The sequence below is a fragment of the Saccostrea echinata genome, unplaced genomic scaffold, assembly GCF_033153115.1.
Source record: "Saccostrea echinata isolate AGI-Se365-2 ecotype Australia unplaced genomic scaffold, CSIRO_AGI_Sech_v1 ptg000009l, whole genome shotgun sequence".
Lineage (NCBI taxonomy): Eukaryota > Metazoa > Mollusca > Bivalvia > Ostreida > Ostreidae > Saccostrea > Saccostrea echinata.
In genome coordinates, this window is record NW_026889758.1 from 29,602,778 (window position 1) to 29,621,977 (window position 19,200).

The 19,200-nt window shown below is 32.9% G+C and overlaps 1 protein-coding gene across 1 annotated transcript; it reads left to right on the forward strand.

The window, feature by feature from the left end:
• The first annotated feature begins 37 nt into the window (after positions 1-37).
• On the forward strand, positions 38-15,602 carry LOC133182189 (fanconi-associated nuclease 1-like). The gene is made up of 16 exons (XM_061316934.1): positions 38-99; positions 4,091-4,822; positions 5,833-6,000; positions 6,411-6,551; positions 6,803-7,004; positions 7,144-7,278; positions 7,363-7,461; positions 7,555-7,689; positions 9,687-9,915; positions 10,192-10,353; positions 10,469-10,622; positions 10,783-10,979; positions 12,407-12,505; positions 12,657-12,785; positions 14,381-14,486; positions 14,906-15,602. Exons 2-16 carry the CDS (start codon positions 4,099-4,101, stop codon positions 14,938-14,940), a joined length of 2,715 nt encoding a protein of 904 aa, XP_061172918.1. The 5' UTR covers positions 38-99; positions 4,091-4,098; the 3' UTR covers positions 14,941-15,602.
• Positions 15,603-19,200: the final 3,598 nt, after the last annotated feature.

The window sequence follows — 19,200 nt, forward strand, 5'->3', positions numbered from 1 at the left end:
TTATTTCCTGCGTGCGAAAAAACGAATTGATGTTGCCTGAAAGTTTGGTTGGTTAATTACACGACAGAAAAAAATCTATGTCATCTTGTCCAAAACATGGTAGTATTGAAGATTTCTGCAACTGAATTTTTCACGTTTATAGTTTCCCTGAAACACTCTAAGCTGTTTTAGTTTTCTAATCGTCAATATCCAACAGTCGTCCAAGGTGTCGGGTGGTTACGTTCCGATTCCGTGTGTGACCCGCGTGGTTACGACCCAAGTGGTTTCGACCTACTCTAATATATATCCCAACATGTCAATACCTGAGTACAGGGATATACACTGTGCGGTAAACAAATGGATATTCGGTAGCTGTATATTGTATGGCTTCAGAGATGTGCGTGTCAATAGGTAGTTGTTTCCGTATATGTAGTCAACATGCAGTGAGAAGGTTTCCTAACATTTTTTTCTACTATCGCGGAGCATGGATGTTGATAAATTTGATTTAGTAATGAGTTTTCCATAATAAATAATCAAATACTTCTTCAAATGTACCGTGAACACATATGCACTGTCTAAACAATGTACGTTTCTCCGAATTAAATTACATACGATAATTAACACAAATATATGTGGTCGATATAAAAAAAAATGTAGACGAAAATATAAAATGTTAAACTGCATGGTTAAAGTGTTAATTAATTTCGTTCCGAAGCAATTAATTGCTTTGGAACGAAACCACTCGGGTCGAACATGGATTCGTGTCGAAACCACGCGGGTCGAACAAGTAATCGGAACGTAACCACCCGCATTCTCGTCCAAATGTACGGTGCAGGTGTAGGTCCCTAGATTTAGTAGTTGGTATATGATTTTTTTTTTTTATTAAATATTTAATTACGCTCCAGGAGCAAGCCCCTGTGTTGCTTTAACGTCAGGATTTTTTCTCAAGGTGTTATTGGAGTTTATTGATATTATTTGACTATTTGCAGAGTTTACTTTCAAGGTCCAGTTACAGTGTTTTTCCTTTATTTCAAAGTAAAGGGTTAGAGATCAATTGTAACAGGCTTGGCTTGAAGTTTATTACAATTATTACAATTATTCTGTGGACCTTTCAACAATTAAATTTGGATTTTTTAATTTCAAAGTGGCATTTTTATCAACTGAAGCAGTCAATTTGGTCGGTAGCCAGTTCTTAGGGAAAACATTGCGGGTAGGTTGGCATTGATGATCTGCAGCAATTTGATGTTTACTTCAGATGAAACGACATGACCAGTCCCAATCAATACCATTTTCTTTTAAATTACATAATGAATTATAATAGAATTTATTCAGACTGATGGAATTTGCTTTGGACTGTTAGAAAATATTGGGTCATCAGTCAGAATGACTGATAGAAATATTTGGTTTTCAGAGACTCTGTATTCAGCAAGTGCATTGCAAAGCTAAAGTAAAAAATATCTCTGTCCAGGATTTTTCTCGTTTCTGTAGGAAAAGAAAAGTAAACAATGATCAGTATTAAAGATACAGTTATTTGCCTAGTTCCAAGTTTTTGACCAGTTCCACATTATCAATAGTTTAAGAGCTGATAATTGATTAATTTAAAAGTGTAAAAAATATTGAAATCTATGGTATAAAGGCTTATTTATGTATGTTATTTATTTATTTATGTATTTTTATTTATTTTTGTGGTCAATTTGTGTTCAACACCTTAAAATAGTTGACCTACTTTACAATTCAATAAATCCAGATCACAACAATTAGCATTTGTCCACAGAAAACCATCTGTCAGAACCTTAATTTTTCACGTACAGTCAAACCTCGTTATCTCGAACCCGATGGGACCGAAAAAATACTTCAAGATATCCGAGGGTTCGGGATATCAAGGGTAAAATACTTAAGGAATAAGCAATTGGGACTTCCAAATCACTTCGACATATCCATGGTATTCAAGATCTCAGTGTTCGAGATACCAGCGATTTTTTTCTACCCATTGGGAAAGGGTCCAGTACCAATTCGATTGGGGAAAATAGCATCGAAGTAGAACAAACTTACAAAGGAGAATTTTCTGTCATTTAAACAATTGAAACGTATTTTCCGTTTATTCCAACCTCATAACCTATTACTCTGTGTTTTAAAGAATAAACAACAAGTATTTATTGTTTTTCATATCAATGTCCCTTGTTTTCGCATTTTCATGCTTTCAATTTGTCAAAATGTATGACACTTATATGCTGCCTACACCAGGTCGGTCTGAGGTTCCGCCATATTTCGACTAATCTCTACTTTTAAATTAGATTGAAGTAGAAGTGAAACAATTAGTCAACTTGTACAATGTTTCATTTAAAAAGAAATACGATGTCATCATAGTCTGTTGCTTGGCAGTTGAATTGGGAATTTTTAATCTCAAAATTGGGAAAAATTAACATTTGTTGGTATTGGGAATGGTACCGTTTATCGGTACCAGTTATATAAGGAAAAAAAACGCTGGATATATATATACCGAAGTTCAACTGTATATTATTTTGATACAGCTATCAAAAATAATCATGTCATGATCTGTATGTGTTTTTAATTAACAAATATCTAAAGCTTGCAGAAAAATAAAAATAGATCAATGGCTGATATTGGGATAATTTCATGCTGTCATATCACTAGTTCTGAATACCCATAAATACTATATTTGTTGTCTGTTGTTTTCCTCATTGTAGATTTGATTGCTAATTCTCTTTATTCATTGGAAATACCATAAACTTGTTAAGTGGCATTTATTTTAACTTTTCCTAGACATGGCAATCTGTGATCTACAGGACAGATATTTTTAATCTAGGTTGCTTTAGAACTTAGAAGATTGAAATTAGATGAAGTTACATTCAAATCAGCAGGTCTTTAGACAATTATGACATACAATTTAGATTTTGAAATAATGCCTGCTTATATTTACAGCACAACCAAATTGGTATACCCTGACCCTTTACTGGCCAAATGATTGTAACGGCTATTGATTCTGTAAATACACATGTAGCAGTGGTGTCATCCACTTTAAAGTTGATATGCATATAATGTGATCTTGTATCTACATGCAGATGTAACTTGCACTATAAATAACAAATAATGAACATCAGTGAAACCTTCTTTTTATGTTTTCTCTATAAATTTAAGATTTTTAATTAGGAAAAGCTCTTTATTCGAGATCAAATGACATAAACAATCTCAACTATGATAGCATATGATAGGCCAAGAGTTTGTTGGGAGCGTAGCAGATCAGAAACGCTTGGATACTAGCAAAAATGAATCACTGCTAAATAATCAGACTGCAAGAGTCTGAATAGAATCTTAAATACACAATGATATTAGAGACTGCAATAAGCAGTAAGCAGGACATCCAACCATTCTGCAGGTGCTGGTTTGGTAAAAAATTTGTTGGTATAATCAGTGTTTGAGATAAGCGTGGGCCCGACCGCCCGAGATGCACAAATTTTGCTGTGAACTAACAGCTTTGCACGTATCAACGCCCGGCTGGACGTGTTAAAATTTCCCATGAATTAAAATTCATATATTTGATAAATATCTCTCAAATCAACTGATAGTATTGGTAGCTAAGTGTAACAAGCAAAGGGGTAGAATTCAACAGCCTATAGATTCGGGATGGAAGTTATGGTGATCGTGCCCCATTCACATTATTGCTAAAACACATTTATTATAAAAGACTTATATTCTCGGGCTGGTTGAGTTTTGGCTGGGCTGACAACTTTCACTAGCAGTCAGTCCTGCATGTCTAGCTAATTCTATCGTGAGTTTCAAACACTGGTATAATGTTAGTTACAGATTTCACTACCAGTAACTCCTGTGGTACATGTATAATTAAATTAGTAATGTTGTAACCCTTTTCCAATGTAAAGATCCCCCCCAATTTTACATTTACTTGTTTCCTCCATGCTTTTTATCCTCAGAGATCTTATTTCAATGAGAGGGTATCATACTCCTCTTTAAATATACACAGTTGGAACATGGTAGATATGCAGTTAAAATATTACTTATACAGTCCAGTTTTTATTTATCTTAGTTAATGCTTATATCCAAAGAATTAATTTGTTTGTTTGTTTTTTTTTAGATTAAGCTATGAAAGAAAAATTAATGAACAAAAAGGGAAAAACTCCACAAAAGAAGAAAGAACAAGGATTTCAGACAATCACTTCAATGTTTAAGAAGCAGAAGCAGCAGCTTGCTAATGAAGTAAGCAAATCAGAAGTCATTTCCATATCAGGCACAAACTCGAAAGAAGAAGATGAAGACATACAGATAACCTATGTTGAAACAACATCTGAATATTTTTTGTCCAAAGAAAGGACATCAAAATCTGTGAAAAGGTTAAGCTTGAGGAAAAGTAGAGTCAAAGAAGACAACAAAACATTAGACTCCACATCAGAATCCACATTAGGCAGTAATGCTGATTTAAATGAGACAGGGCCATTTTCTACAGATCAAATACATTCCAAAATTAAAGAAAATAATAGAACTGGGTGTGAAAAATCAGAAAAAACTGTAAAAGTTGAACCTCAGGTATCTCTATCCAGCTCAAACACTGAGGTAAACTCCAAGAAGAAACTTTCTCTTAGAAAACGAAAGTCTGAATGTCCAAGTAAAGAAACTAGCTTGATAGAGAAAAGATTGAAAACTGATGATGAGAAACATGACAGCATCAGTATAATAAGGAGAAATAAAAGTGTGCCTAATGTTAGTTCTCCTAATTCTAGAAGAACAAAGACTAAAGAAAACAATGTAGAAACTGATGAAGCACACTCAATCAACTCTGGAACTTCTACCCCACTGCCAAAAGACAACAGTTAGTTTTTTAGCTCTACTGGTCAGAGACCAGAAGAGTTTATGCATGAGTAAGGTGTCCGTCATCAATCCATATGTCCGTAAACAATTTTTCAAGGTGCTACTCCTCCCACAGTTTTGATCCAATTTCAGTAAGACTTATATAAGTACTCAAATAGGCTATACTAAGATACATGATTTTATGTATCAGTTTTTGATTTTTTGAGGAATGTATTGCATGGTTACTGAAAATAGGATTCAAAATGCTACTCCTACTAGAGTTTTGGTTGCATTTTGTTAAGTCTTGATACAGAAGTAAACTACACGAAGAGTAAGATTAGATAATTCTGTATGTTGGTTTTTGATTTGGATTAATGGTCTTGTCATGATTACTAAAAATTGAAATTTCTATGAAATCCTTTCAGTTTTATTCCTCTAGGCAACATATTTGGTCTTACTTCAATAAGACTTAGTACACAATTAAACTATACTAAGATACATAATTCTATATACAACTGTATTTTGACAAAAGATGTTGCCATGGTTACTAAAAGTAGAAATTCTGTGAAATTCTTTGTAAATGCTACTCCTCTTACAGTTTTAGTCTGATTTCAAAACTGTAAATCACTTAAATTGCAAGAATTTTATTTTCATGTAATTGTGTGAGACGGTCTGCTTGCAAAAATTTCATTCATGAATATTTCATTCATATTTCTATTATTAAAGATTTTATACAACAATACCTAGAATTTTTAAAAAAAATTGTCTTGCTTATAAATACCATATACCTATTTCACAAAAATAAGGTGTCACAAAAATTTGGTGATCTACAATAAGACTTGATGTACAAGTTGACTATATAAAAGATACATCTTTTTATATACAACAAACTTACATATTACACCAATGGAGCTACAGTCTTGTTACAGACCTCTGGTTTTAATTTGGTTTACCTTGCATTGCCTTTCATCTAAAACACAAACCTTTGATGACACTTGTAATGTTTAATAAATTCCATGCTTTTCTTTAAAGGCAGCAGTAATTCAGATTTGCCTGAGGATGAAGAGAATGTAATTCAGACCCCCTATTATTTAGAAAATTTTCGAACAATCATTAGCACCATTCTCTCCTGTGAGGATGATTTGAATCTCTTCAATGATGAGGACAGGAAATTTGTCAGTATCTTTGGTGAACTCACAGGTAAGTATTCAATGTTTGTTGAAGCTAAAACAGACTGTTTAAGTAATAAAAATTGTCTTTTATGTTTTGTTGAAATGCAGTCAAATTTTGTTATCTTGAACTTAAAAAAAAACTTTGAGATATTTGAGGATTTTCATGATACATGTATTTAGGTTGAATGTATAAAGAAAAGAGTTGTGGGGATTTCCAAGTCACTTTGACATATTCATGATATTCAGTATATTGATGTTTGAGATATCAAAGTTCAACTGTGCATGTAATAGGAAATCAGAATTATTCTGTGGATATTGATTCATTTTAACACCATACTTTCCATGCAACTTTACTTTCAATTTTCTGTGATATATGTATTATGTTGCCAAATGTGATAAAATTAAGAATTTTAGAACTAAACTGTTTGCTTATTACAGAACCTGCTCAAAAGTTATATGTTAGGTTATTTGGGAGAAAATGGAAATGGTTGACACAACAACAGATCAAATACCCAGGAATCAAGGATGATTTATCAAATGTGTTTCAAGAGCTCAAAAGAGAAGGCTTCTTAAGCTCTGGTCAGTTACTTATGATAATGAGCTGAGAAATTTAATGAATCAGATAAATTTTGTTTGATTTTACAAGGACTGTCATTTGTTAGACAGGGTTCTGGTATTGCAGGGGAGGGGATCCTGGCACTGAGTGTCTTTGATAATTCCATGATTAGACAAGATCTTTTTCTATCTCTTTATATACTATATGTCAGTAATATTATCCTTTCAATGATCCAGGTATGAATTATTTGTACATGTATTTTTAAAATTGACAGAAAATGATCTGGATGACTTGGAGAAAGCTCTCAATCTGCTGTCTGCCCCAGATTTGAAATCATTTGCCAAAACCTACCATATATCCTCCATCACAAACAAGAAGGCAATAATTCCAGCTCTACTGAAGAAATGTAAAGAAAACACAATAGGATCCATGTTCAAGGTGCCAGGCCTTGACCCTTATCAAGTTATGCTGAAAAGGTACTACATGTAACAATACAACATACCAAGCAATGTAAATGTTTTATGAATGAAATAAAGTTTTTCATACAATCTAAGATGAAATGATAAAAGAAAAATATTTTATCTGACAACAATGTTAAATTTGATGTCTTTGTAGGGTGAAGAAGCAGCTGGGACCATGTGTGTGTCTGTGTGAGGAGCCACGGTTTGTCTTTGTGAGGATGCTAATGCTCTTCTCCCTTTCAGACACGATTCTGGATGATGACAATGCTAATGCTGGGCAGAGTCAACTGTAAGTTTTCTTCATACATTGAAAAAGTATACTTTCCTGAAAGAACCTGTTCTGTAGAGGTAATTTGATGGGGTTTTTTTTCAGATTCAGAATGTTACAAGTTAACATTGGGGATACAGTGTATCCAACCTTTACAGTGAGCAGAGAGACAAAGATATTTAAAGACAGAGAATCAGTGTTGAGGTATTGGCCTTGTATATTTGTAAATGTAAACATATATACCTATGTAGATCATATGCTGTAGGTAAATTGTAAAAATTACTTACTCCTTTGTAGATTTTCTAAAGCCTGCTTATTGGAAGCTGACTTATGGAGCAGACTTGAGAGAAATGAGTTTGAAGCTGCATATTCAGTATATCTTGAGGCAAAAGAGAGAGTAGAAGATCTGAAGAAAGACAATGCTATAGCTAAGTATGACCAAAATCTGAACTTCCTCTCTGTATCATAATATTCTCCTTATTGCAGTCTATGCGAAAATTTTTTGGACCACACAGGACATTCGGTCCTGTGTAATCAATGAACACACAGGACCGAACCAAATTTTGTCAGACCGAAAAAACCTAATGTAAAAAAATGAAATACGTGAAAAATGCAGAACCTAGGAAATCTTATTACTGTAGACGGTCCATGCGGTTTTAATCAATTCATTTACGTATTTGGATTTTTGCGATATTTTTTTACTTATAACAAACATTTGAATGACGCCGCGTCAAAATAGTAAAGCTCAAAACCGGACGCTGAGACATCGGACATTCTGGTCCGGTGTAAAAAATGACGCATCAGACAAGAAGCACTGCACATCGGTCAAGTCCGACGGTCCGATGTCTTTCGCATAGACTGCTTATTGTCTGATTTCAATAAAACTTGGTACAAGTTCAGAAATCATTAAGATATATTATTTTATAGCTGTAAACATGGTAAATACTCGAAAAAGGAATATTACAGGTCCAATGTAACTCTTTTCTGACACTGTTGTAAGTTCAAACCAGTAGAGCTACAGCATCATTAGAGATATCTGTTATCGCTGTTTTATTTTGTTTTTGTTTAGCATGCTTTACTTTTGCTGAAATTCATGTTGTATGTAAAAAGTTGATTAAAATGTAAACAAAAATACATGTATGTTGGAATGCAATACAGAAATAATTGATATCTTATAGATATTTGTTGAGATTAAGTATTTCTTAACTAGTATTTAGATGAAGTCCATACAGTATACTAATTGTTTTCCATTTTTCATATTGACTTATATTATAATGATATTACAATAACTCATATAGTATAATGTTTTTAATGGTTTGTTTTCGTGATCACACCCATACCATCATGCTTACAGTACATGTATATACATTACTGGGTGTTTGCTAAATATAATCAGATTTCTGTTATCTCCTGCCGAGTCAAATCATTTCAGAGCAATATTTTCCCCACTTTTTAGATCAGAATCACCAAACCAAGTCGACTGATGTTGATCTTTCTCCAGAAATAGGTTTATTATGACTCTACAATGTGTTATGATCATGATTTTTTCCAATAGGATAATCGTATGCCCTTTTACAATTATTTGATGATTGTAAAAGATTATTTCTAATGACAAAAAAATTGCAAACGTAAAAAGTTTGCATATGCAGAAATAGTTTTATCTTACACCTCAACTATATGTCACTTTTTTTTTTCTAAATTTAAGGATATTCTCACCTTAGCCAGTAGTAATGACTCTTAAATTTATTATTTATTTGAATAAGTCTTAAAATGAAGTTTGAAATTGAAATTTTTTTTGTGCAACAATTTTCATTTCATGCATCTTAATATGATTCAAGGTACTTTGAAGTCTTAGAAATGGTCTTGTAAAAGTAGACATTTGCATTCCATAAAAGTACCAAACAAAATTACATTTTTAAAGAAATTGAATTTCATGTAAACTATCTTAGTTAGATATCAATTAATGTTTATTAGCACAATACTGGAAGTGATCTGTGATATCTTGCAAATGTTATCACATGCTTTATGCACTGTATATATATATTACAACTGAAGTTAATAGAAAGAACTAAATTAAGATGGGGGGGGGGGGGGGGATGGGGTGCAGCATTTTCTTCCAAATGCCTAGATAACTATTGTAGTTTATCTTAATTGGTGTTTTTTATTCACATTTCCTGAAAATGTATTTGAGATTTGATAATTTTTCCTATATAAAATGATAAATTTTAATGATGAATTTTGAAGAAGTAACACAGGTATATTCACATTACTTTGTAAATTCATTGACATTTTAATATGTGAACATTTTCAATTACTTAATTGCTGATTTTCAGAACCTGAAGAATGGACTACATTATTATACATTTGTCAGATATTTTATGTGCAATGGGAAATACTAAGTGATTCTATTGTTATGCTTTCTGTTTCAGCCATGATAAGACTTTACCACATTTTTTGAGACCTTTCACAGCCTTTAGTGTGTACACCAGGATCATAAACCAAGGGGTAGAACTCCTGCAGAGGAGAAAAGAATACACAGGGGCAGTGTCTGTGCTGAGGAAATTACTAAGTCAGCAGGTTTATTGTACAGATTACAGGGGGCATTGGTGGGAAAGACTTGCCCTAAATTATGATGCTCATCTTAAAAACCAAGAAAAGGTATTTTAATTGGTGTCATTGTTACAGATATGGATTACAAAATAATTCAAATAAAAATGATTCGTATTCAGGTGTTGAAACTGCTTAATATTAAATAATCCTTAGGAATCATAGGATTAAGTTTAATTCAAAATTACAGCCGAAAATGACAGTAAAGGATTTTTTAAAATTTATTTGAATATATAAATTGCTTCAAAGTTCCTGTGCACTTAAGAATAAGTTAGATAGTGTAATCTGTGTAAATATTGATTATTGATATTGGTGTAAATTTTACAGGCTCTGGAGGCAGTAGCAAGTGGACTGAGAGATAAATCTGTGACAGCAGGGAGACGCCTGGCTCTGTACCAGAGAGCAGAGAAAATATGTAATGCTCCAAAATCCAAGTTTAAGGACAGGTTGAAAAAACTTCCAGATGAAGGTGTTAAAGCAACACCAGAGGTACAAGGAATAAAAACAATAATAATAAGTAATTTGGATGGAAATACATGTACATGTATAACAAGAAATGGCAAGAATAATTTTTAAACATGTTTTACTTGTGTGTCATTTCTAGGTATGTATTGAAGGCACTGTTCTGTCAGATAACATGCCAGGAATGAGGTACAAGTTTATCATGGCAGACCCAGATGGTGATGAAGACAAGCTGACATTCTGTGGGGTGGAGGAACTTGTCATGGAGCATTATAAGAACAATGGATATCCAGAGGGTATTGATGCAATCAGTCATACAATTGAAGGGGCTTCGGCATGTGAAATGCATTACTAGTTGATTGCTTAGGAATAAGGGGGATTTAAGAAAAATTCATCTTAGTCATCCATTATACTAATTTGCCACTTTTGAATTAAATTCTACATTCTTTATTTTAGGATTACATGCTGAAGGTTCCATATTGTCAAACCTGTTTGCCCTATTTTTCTGGGACATCCTTTTTATGGATGTTCCTGATGCATTTCACTCTACCTATCAGACCCACCCATTAGATTTGTACACTACACAGTTTTACACAAATCGACAATCAGCCATTGACCAGCAGCTGGAGAAAATCAAGAATGCTGAAGTAGAGGTTTGTAGATTAACTTGTAGAAATCTGTAGCTTAGACAATTAATGACAAGCTTTCTGTATTTTTTCAAGTTTGAACCAGGTATATATTAAATGATACAAGCATTTGAACAGTTTTACCAGTGTCATATCACTGAAGAAGGTCTTATTTCAATCTATAAGGTATTTTTTACCAATGTATTTCCCAACTTTTGTCATGGAGAAGCTTTAGAAATATTAGATGGTTTAGATATTTTTGGCATTTTTTATAGGTGACATGTAGGTTGACCTATTGTAAACACTGAGAAATTGTGGAATATCTACAAAAAAAAAAAATGGTCTCCTTTTCAGTATTTTATTGAGTACATGTAGAAAGTTCTAAGAAAAACAAGATGTGTTTGTGAAACACTGATGCCCCCGTATGGCAACTTATAACGAAGGTTAAACTTTCTCAAATGCAAATCAAATATGTTGGTACCCAAAGTAAGGCCTTGTCCCAAGGAATTTACCTGTGAAATAAGAAAGCCCTAGCAGCAACCATTGAAAAGACATGGAAAAGGTTAAAGTTTTTCAAAAGTAAGTCAAACATCAAATCAAGGTCAAATTTGATGGTGCCAAAGGAAATGCCTTCTCACAAGAAATACATATGTGAATTATGAAAGCCCTAGCACCAACCGTTTAAAAGATATGACCAAGGTTAAAGTTTTTCAAAAGTAGGTCAAACTCCAAGGTCAAGGTCAATGGGCTATAATTGTTGGTATCTAAAGGAAGGGCTTGTCACAAGGATTACACATGTGAAGAATGAAAACCCTAGCACCAACTGTTCAGAAGTTATGGCCAAGGTTAAAGATTTCAAAAAGTAGGTCAAACTCCAAGGTCAAGGTCAAAGGGTCAAAGTTGTTGGTATCCAATGGAAGGTCTTGTCACAAGGATTACATATGTGAAATATGAAAGCCCTAGCAAAACCGTTTAAAAAGTTATGACCAAGGTTAAAGTTTTCAAAAGTAGGTCAAAATCCTAAATCAAGGTCAAAGGGTCAAAGTTGTTGGTATCCAAAGGAAGGTCTTGTCACAAGGATTACACATGTGAAGTTTGATAGCCCTAGCACCAACTGTTCAAAAGTTATGGCCAAGGTTACATTTGGGAAAATATTTGAAAAACTGGGTCAAACTTCAAGGTCAAGGTCAAAAGGTCAAATTTGATGGTACCCAAAGAAAGGTCTTGTCACAAGGAATACACATGTAAAATATGAAAGCCATAGCTCCAACCAATCAAAAGATATGAGCAGTGTTAAAGCTTTTGCGGACAAACAGACAGACAGATGGACGGACAGAGCAAAAACTATATACTCCCGAATCTTCGATACGGGGGGAATAAAAAACATAAATCAGGTCTTATAGTGAAATGTACATTATTACTTTATGGTATTTTTGCCCTTGTTCCACTTTCAGGAGCTCCATTCTATGATGACCTCTGTGTGGGAAAATCACTTTGGAGTGATGTGTACTGGTCTGAACTGGGAGAGATTCTTGTGTCTCGGTCATGCACAGGTAAGGAATTAACATGTATTTAATTCATCATTGAAAACTGGAAGCCTCATGTAAGATCTAACTCACAAAAGCAAGGAAAATGAAGTAGCCACTCAAAATTGTAAAAAAAGAAGAATAATTGACATATTTCTGTACTTTATATGTGTTTTAGGGCTTGGTATCTTGTATGGGAGGAAGAACACTATCCCAGATGCTGGAGAGGTTTGTGAAGAACCCTCGACACACACGGTCAGGATTTCCCGACCTCACTCTTTGGAATCCACAGACAGGTGCTCTCAAGGTTGGTACAGACTTGTTTTTAAACAAAGTTATATCTTCAATCTGAAATTATGATTACAAAATCCACTTAATGTATGAAATATATGATAAAATATTACTTTCACTTACATAGATGTATATTTAGATATATATTTTTTCTTAAACTTAATTAAAAACATATATAGATTGTAATAATGGGATTAATGTTCAGAATTAAAAAAATTGTACCTGTAGTGGTATGATTTTCTGTCATTCCAATGAGTAATTCTTAGCTCACCTAAGGCAAAAGCTCACATGAGCTTTTCTGATGGAAGGATGTCTGGTTTCCATCTGTCTGTTGTTTTTCAAATGTAAACTTATCATATTTTCAACTTCTCCTTCAGTACCACTAGGCAATTTTTGAACAGACTTACCAGAAAGTATTCTTTGGTGAAGAGGAATCTAGTTTGTGAAATTGAAGATTGAATCTCTTTTACAGTGAAATAATTTTATATGAGGAATTTAGTGGGGATTAAAAAATTTCAAGAATTAGGAAAAAAAATCTTTGAATGACTATTTTATTTAAAGGAAAGTGTATTTTCAGGTTTGGCCATTTGAGTTAGCCTGGGGCATCAATAGAAGACAACCCTTTATAAAATAAACTGTAAAAAGCTTCTTCTCAAAAACAGCTTGTCCACAATTTGTCATCTTGATACCTGTAGTTTCAAAATTGTTTAAATTGTGACCCCAGGGGCTAGAAAGGGTCCAAGTTATTTACAAGAGTAGTTATATATGTATATATATATACGAATTTTTTTGAACCAACATTCCAAAAACCATAAAGGGCTGTCTGGGACAATTGAAAGGTAAGTAAAGTATCGAGAATATGAGTAAAATATATGGTTAATTATTGGATACCATTTTTAAAGCAGGGGAAAGCATAAAATACAAGAAATACACATGTAATACCAGAAATGAGTGACAAAAAAGCGGCGGCATAAATCGAAGGTTTTTATAATGTTTGGATCTGTAGCTTTATCTGTCCGAATTTACTCAAGCAGAGAGCTACAGTTCTGCAACTAAAGAACAGGATGACTGCAAAGTGTTCAGTTGACATTAAAACTGAACAGTTGACATTAAAGCTGAACATGACTCATATATAGCCATATTAGTCTTCTTATTTCTGATATCAGCACTAGGGTATATATACCCTTTGCAATCATTACACACCTGGAAAGCTGGAACTCATGGCTGACATGTTGTTTTTCTTACATTGTCTTAGTGTTTACATTTTATTTTATTGATTCATGTAACAACGGTAATGCAAAATACATCTGAACAAGTGAGATCTGTACAGCGAAATACTTTGAACTGCGAAGAAGTCAGAGAGGCTTATATGGGGGCTAGAGAAATGAGGCAACCAAAGAGAAATATGGTGAACATGGAACAAAAAAATCTCTTCCTTTGGGAAGTCGTGTTCAGCTAAAACCCTCAATAAACTATAAATTCAAATTGTTAAAATCATGGACTTTAATGTGGTGACAATAATGAGTTTTCGTTTATTTTTATGTACATTTTCATTTGTCAGGAAGAGAAGGTGAGCATTGTGACCCATGTTTTTTCATCTCCCTTTTACAGATATGTGAAGTGAAAGGTCCTAATGATAGACTCTCACATAAACAGATTTTATGGATAGATTATCTTGTGTCTCTTGGGGTGGATGCTGAAGTTTGCTATGTCAAAGGTCAGTTCAGGGTAAATTCATTAAAGAAAGATAATTTTTGTATACAAAATTTAAAAAGTTCATTGCACATACAGATGTATAATACATGTATATATATAAATATGAAATGTTTTAAAATTGCATGAGCAGTCATATCTCAGATATTCATTTGGTACTTAAATACTCTTAAAACTTTTGTATTTAATTAGCTTTGATTTTCCTTTGGGTACGAGTTATTTTGGAATATTTACTTTGTAAATCCTAATATCATTCTGATTAAATCAGCAGTTTAATTTTTTCTTTTATTGCTTTATAGTTAGATATTAATTTTACAAGTGTTATTTTCATGCTCTTTTAAGGTAGTGTACACAAAATTCCACAAACAGTAAGCTTATTTACAGTATATATTTATAATAGGGTGATATACTGTATATTTTTAGCTGTTGGGTCAAAGAGATTGAAAACTTCCACATAATATCAGAATAATACAGCTTGTGACTGTGCAGGGAACTTCATTTTACTAATGCCAGGGGAGGTAACTATCCTTTGTTCATGTATGGAGTTCTAACCAGATAACTTCTGAACACCCATGGAACTCTGTTGCTTTCTCTGTAATGTGCCAATCATTTAGCAGTGTGTCAGGCTGCTATACCAAGACAAAACTTGTTTTCTATTTATTTTCAATTTTAGGATAAAATATTTGAAACTTGTATGCTCATGAGCATCTGTTCTCAATGTGATACCAAGCGGTGAAAAAAATATAAATTTAATGCATAGTGATGGGAAAAGCATTGTGTCAAACACAGTTTAGGGTTACTAAAATGTATAAAGTTATAGATTGTACCAATACTGAATTGTGTTCCATGTACAACAGATGTTTAAAATAATATTCAGCATGATTAAGATTTATGTTCATACATTCAAGTTGTGTTTCATGCAAGGTTGTCATGATTACTTATATATGCAGATTAATTCATTGATTTTCACTGTGTTCAATGTTACCTCATACTGAACTCAGTTCAGCCAATGTTGCATTTCTATTTCTTGTTTATATACACAAAGTCTGTATTTGTTAAAAGCAGGATTTTTGTGTTTTACATATTGCATGATAGCAACAATAAAAAGAATCTTTTTTAATAGTTTTTTTTGTACATTTGCTTGTTACAATTCATTAAAGGGGGGGGGGGGGGGCTGAGCCAAGTAAATGTGTTGTCTCTCAGTATTGTATGTGACAAAATCTTTGACAAGCAACAAAAAATTAAGGTCATTTGACAATCCTTCACTACAAGCATTTACTAGTTACAACTTTAGAATACATTACTACTTTCAAAAAAGGGGTAGGGGTTGGGTATGCCTATGTTTATGTGTTAGTTTATACAATCACTTTTCAGGAATGATTATTTGTTCATGCATTGCAAAGCAAACTTCATCTGCCTAGTTGGCATCAAAGCATTGATCCAAATCCAGTCTTTTTACATTGCAGTCACTGAGCTAAATAATCCTTTCCATATCCATGAAAGCAACAAAAATGAAAGAAGGATGACTTTTGAGGTCAAAAGATCAGGTAAAGGTCAGAAATTCATACATTCTCTGTGTGAAATACTTTTTTTTTCTGGACAATATTTCAAAAAGCCCTTGAGGTTTTGCAATGAAATTTTATATCACAACTCCCTATAGCCTAAAAAAGACCCTTCTTGATTTTAGGGTCAGATGGTCAAAGGTCAAGGTCAGAAATTCATAGATTACAAATAAAAGTTTTCAGATTGTAACTTCAATTTTCTTTGAGTTTTTTTACAATAATAACACAACTCCCTATGGTCTTTAAAAGAACCCTTTTGATTTTGAGTTCAAAAAAGTCAAAGGTCAAGGTCAGAAATTCATATATTGCAAAAAATGGTTTTCATATGATAATTATAGTTCCCTTTGAGCTTTTTTTCCAAGGGATATAGATAACACATGCTTGATCAGAGATGCTCTAACAGAAAAGAGAAGACAGCTAGCCTTCCTACATTGAACTCATTAAATAATCTTTAACTCAATGCATGTCCACTCATTACTTTCAAAGGTTGAATGGATTTACACTATCTGCTGTATGATGCCACTGTTAAGTCTGTATTTTTAGTACAATATAATTGCAGATTTATGTCCTTACTGTGAAAAACAACATTTTTTTTAAAAAGTCTATTATAAAGCTGTATAAATGAAAAAAAAAGAAGTTATTTTGATGAAACATTTTTTTTTAAAGGTTACTGCATATAACTCTTACATTTGTAGGGACTATCTACCCAGAAACTTTTTTTAATACTTGGTGATTTTTTAAGTGTTAATGACCTGGTTTTAAGCTGCAATTCACATTTTTCTACAGATGTATCAACTGGCAATTTCTTGATTGAATGTCTCATATCTACATGAACCCAAAATGACTAAGTCTACAAAAAAAGAAAAACACCTATAAAATCATGATGAGAATAGCAGGCGCACATCTTTCTATGGTGAATATTGAGTGTACAAATTTTCAGAAAACTCCATACATTAGTCTCCAAAAAAATGTCCAGACAAAATCATGTCTGCAGACAGACAGACCTAAAAAAAAATGTCCACTCATTGCTCTCGAGGGGTTCAGTGTAGGAAGGCTAGCTGTCTTCTCTTTTCTGTTAGAACATCTCTGATCAAGCATGTGTTATCTACATGTATATCTCTTGGGAATTGGACAGCAGAACTGGCCTCTCTTTTAATTGCAATTCATAGCATATGTAACTTGATGGTCAGCCTTTTATTTTCAAAATTGATTTGGTTAGTTATCAAGACTAATTTGATATTGTTTAATATCATATTTTTATTTCCATTTTTTTTTTAAATCTCAACACACAAATTGCAAAGCATCATGTCTCACAAATATGAAAAATGGTCACAATGCATCAAGTTTTACAATCTAATTAAAAAAAACAATATAATGAATACTAATTTGATGTTTTATTAGGCTATACTGGCTTAGCTCATCATTCATTAAATTTCAGGTAAATTTCAATTAAATTTTGACTGTCAATGTCATCATTTTGAACACCTCTAGATCCATAAAATATTTTTAGAGACTTGGTACCTTTTCTGAAAAACCCAGTGGGAGGTATTTGTCCATTTTGGACAGTTCTAGTTTTCATTTCTCCCACTCTCTTTTTTTCTAAAGCAGGGGACACAAATTCTCTGAATTAGTTTGTTTTGGGGAGTCATTTAGCCCTTGACAGTTGTGCAATTCTAACCCCTAGTGTTGAATCTTTAGTATGGGGCTTACCAGTTGTTAATATGCTGAGTTAGTTAATTTGAAGATTTGATTAATATCGTACTAAAAAGACTCAAAAATTTCTCTTGTCCTGTTGTCTGAAGTTTGATGATCCATGAGACTTCTACATTTATCTAAAATGTGAAATTCTTGTCCCCTGCGTATATGGATATAGGACCAGGACTGGACCTAAACCTCTTCTCCCCCCCCCCCCCCCCCTCCCAATAAAAAAAAAATTAGTAATTTCACAAAAGCTTCAACAATAATTGTGAATTGTGGTTTAAATTCAATCATATATTAAGATGATGTTGAGGTTTACAGCATAAAATATGGACTTATCTACAATATACTAGTATTATCCTTTCAGGAATATTTTAAAAATAATTAAGTGCCATTGAAATCATTTATACTGGGGTTGTTAATGTCAAATATTATAGCTAGCTGTTGTGTATTTATTGTATTTCTAATGTTTACTCAAAGGTTAAAAACTGCATGCTGTTACACATTATGTATTTTATATCATGACAAATTACAGCAGAGTAAAATGACATTACAGACTATAATTTATAAAGTAGAAATGTCGCACTGAACCTATTGTATGGAAAGAATTTGGCATGACCTATGAGTTCATCATGCTGAAATCTTCCCTCAAATAAATCTTGGCTAGAAAAATATAAAATGGTAGAAATCCACTGTAGTTGACATAAGTGTGCAAATATCCTGTGTCATTATTAAATGTTTAAGTTCCTCTTTATAAGAAAGGGGTTTTGTGAGACATATGAAATTGATTAGAGGAGACAGATGTGAACAGATTGATCCACACCTATGCTATTGAATGGGGTCGGGCACAATAGGGAATGAGTTAAGCACCTCAGAATCAATAATGCATGGCTACAATCAGTCATGTAGAACTGACATAGTAAATTTCCAAGGATCTACATGTAATTACGTAAGTTGGAATATTGAAACTTTCATCGTTTTTGATTGATGATGAAGATAACAGCTAGTACCGGTAAATGGAAAAGTGAAAAAAGCAGAAACTGAAGTGTGAAGGAAAAGTTTCTATACTTCTGCAGAAGCTGTCTTAGTGAGGATACTATAACTTCTTTAAAACAAGATTTTTTTTAAATTTTTCTTGATGAAAATTCAGAATTTGGAAAAGACAACTCTCAGGTAAGTTTATTTGAATTATTAAATCTTGAGCTACTTGCAATGTCATTTCATTGTAAAGGAATGAAAATTAATAAAAAGAATATTGTATTTCTTAATAAAACATCTTTTTTTTATGTATGTTTTGCCCCAAATCAATGTCAGGAGGAACAAAGAGTTCATGCATCATTTTCAGGCTGGTTTTAATTATTCAGGACTGACTAGAAGATTGAGGCTGTCCATTGGTACCTGTGTGATTTACCTGTACATCAATTATTTACACCAAGGAACTATTTACTTGCTTGTATA

Bases quoted from the DNA above. Each gene is read 5' to 3' on its own strand.
- LOC133182189 (XM_061316934.1), top strand. From the start codon at position 4,099: ATGAAAGAAAAATTAATGAACAAAAAGGGAAAAACTCCACAAAAGAAG. The intron at 6,001-6,410 runs GTAAGTATTCAA...TGCTTATTACAG, and splicing joins TATCTTTGGTGAACTCACAG to AACCTGCTCAAAAGTTATAT. The intron at 10,354-10,468 runs GTACAAGGAATA...TGTCATTTCTAG, and splicing joins GTGTTAAAGCAACACCAGAG to GTATGTATTGAAGGCACTGT.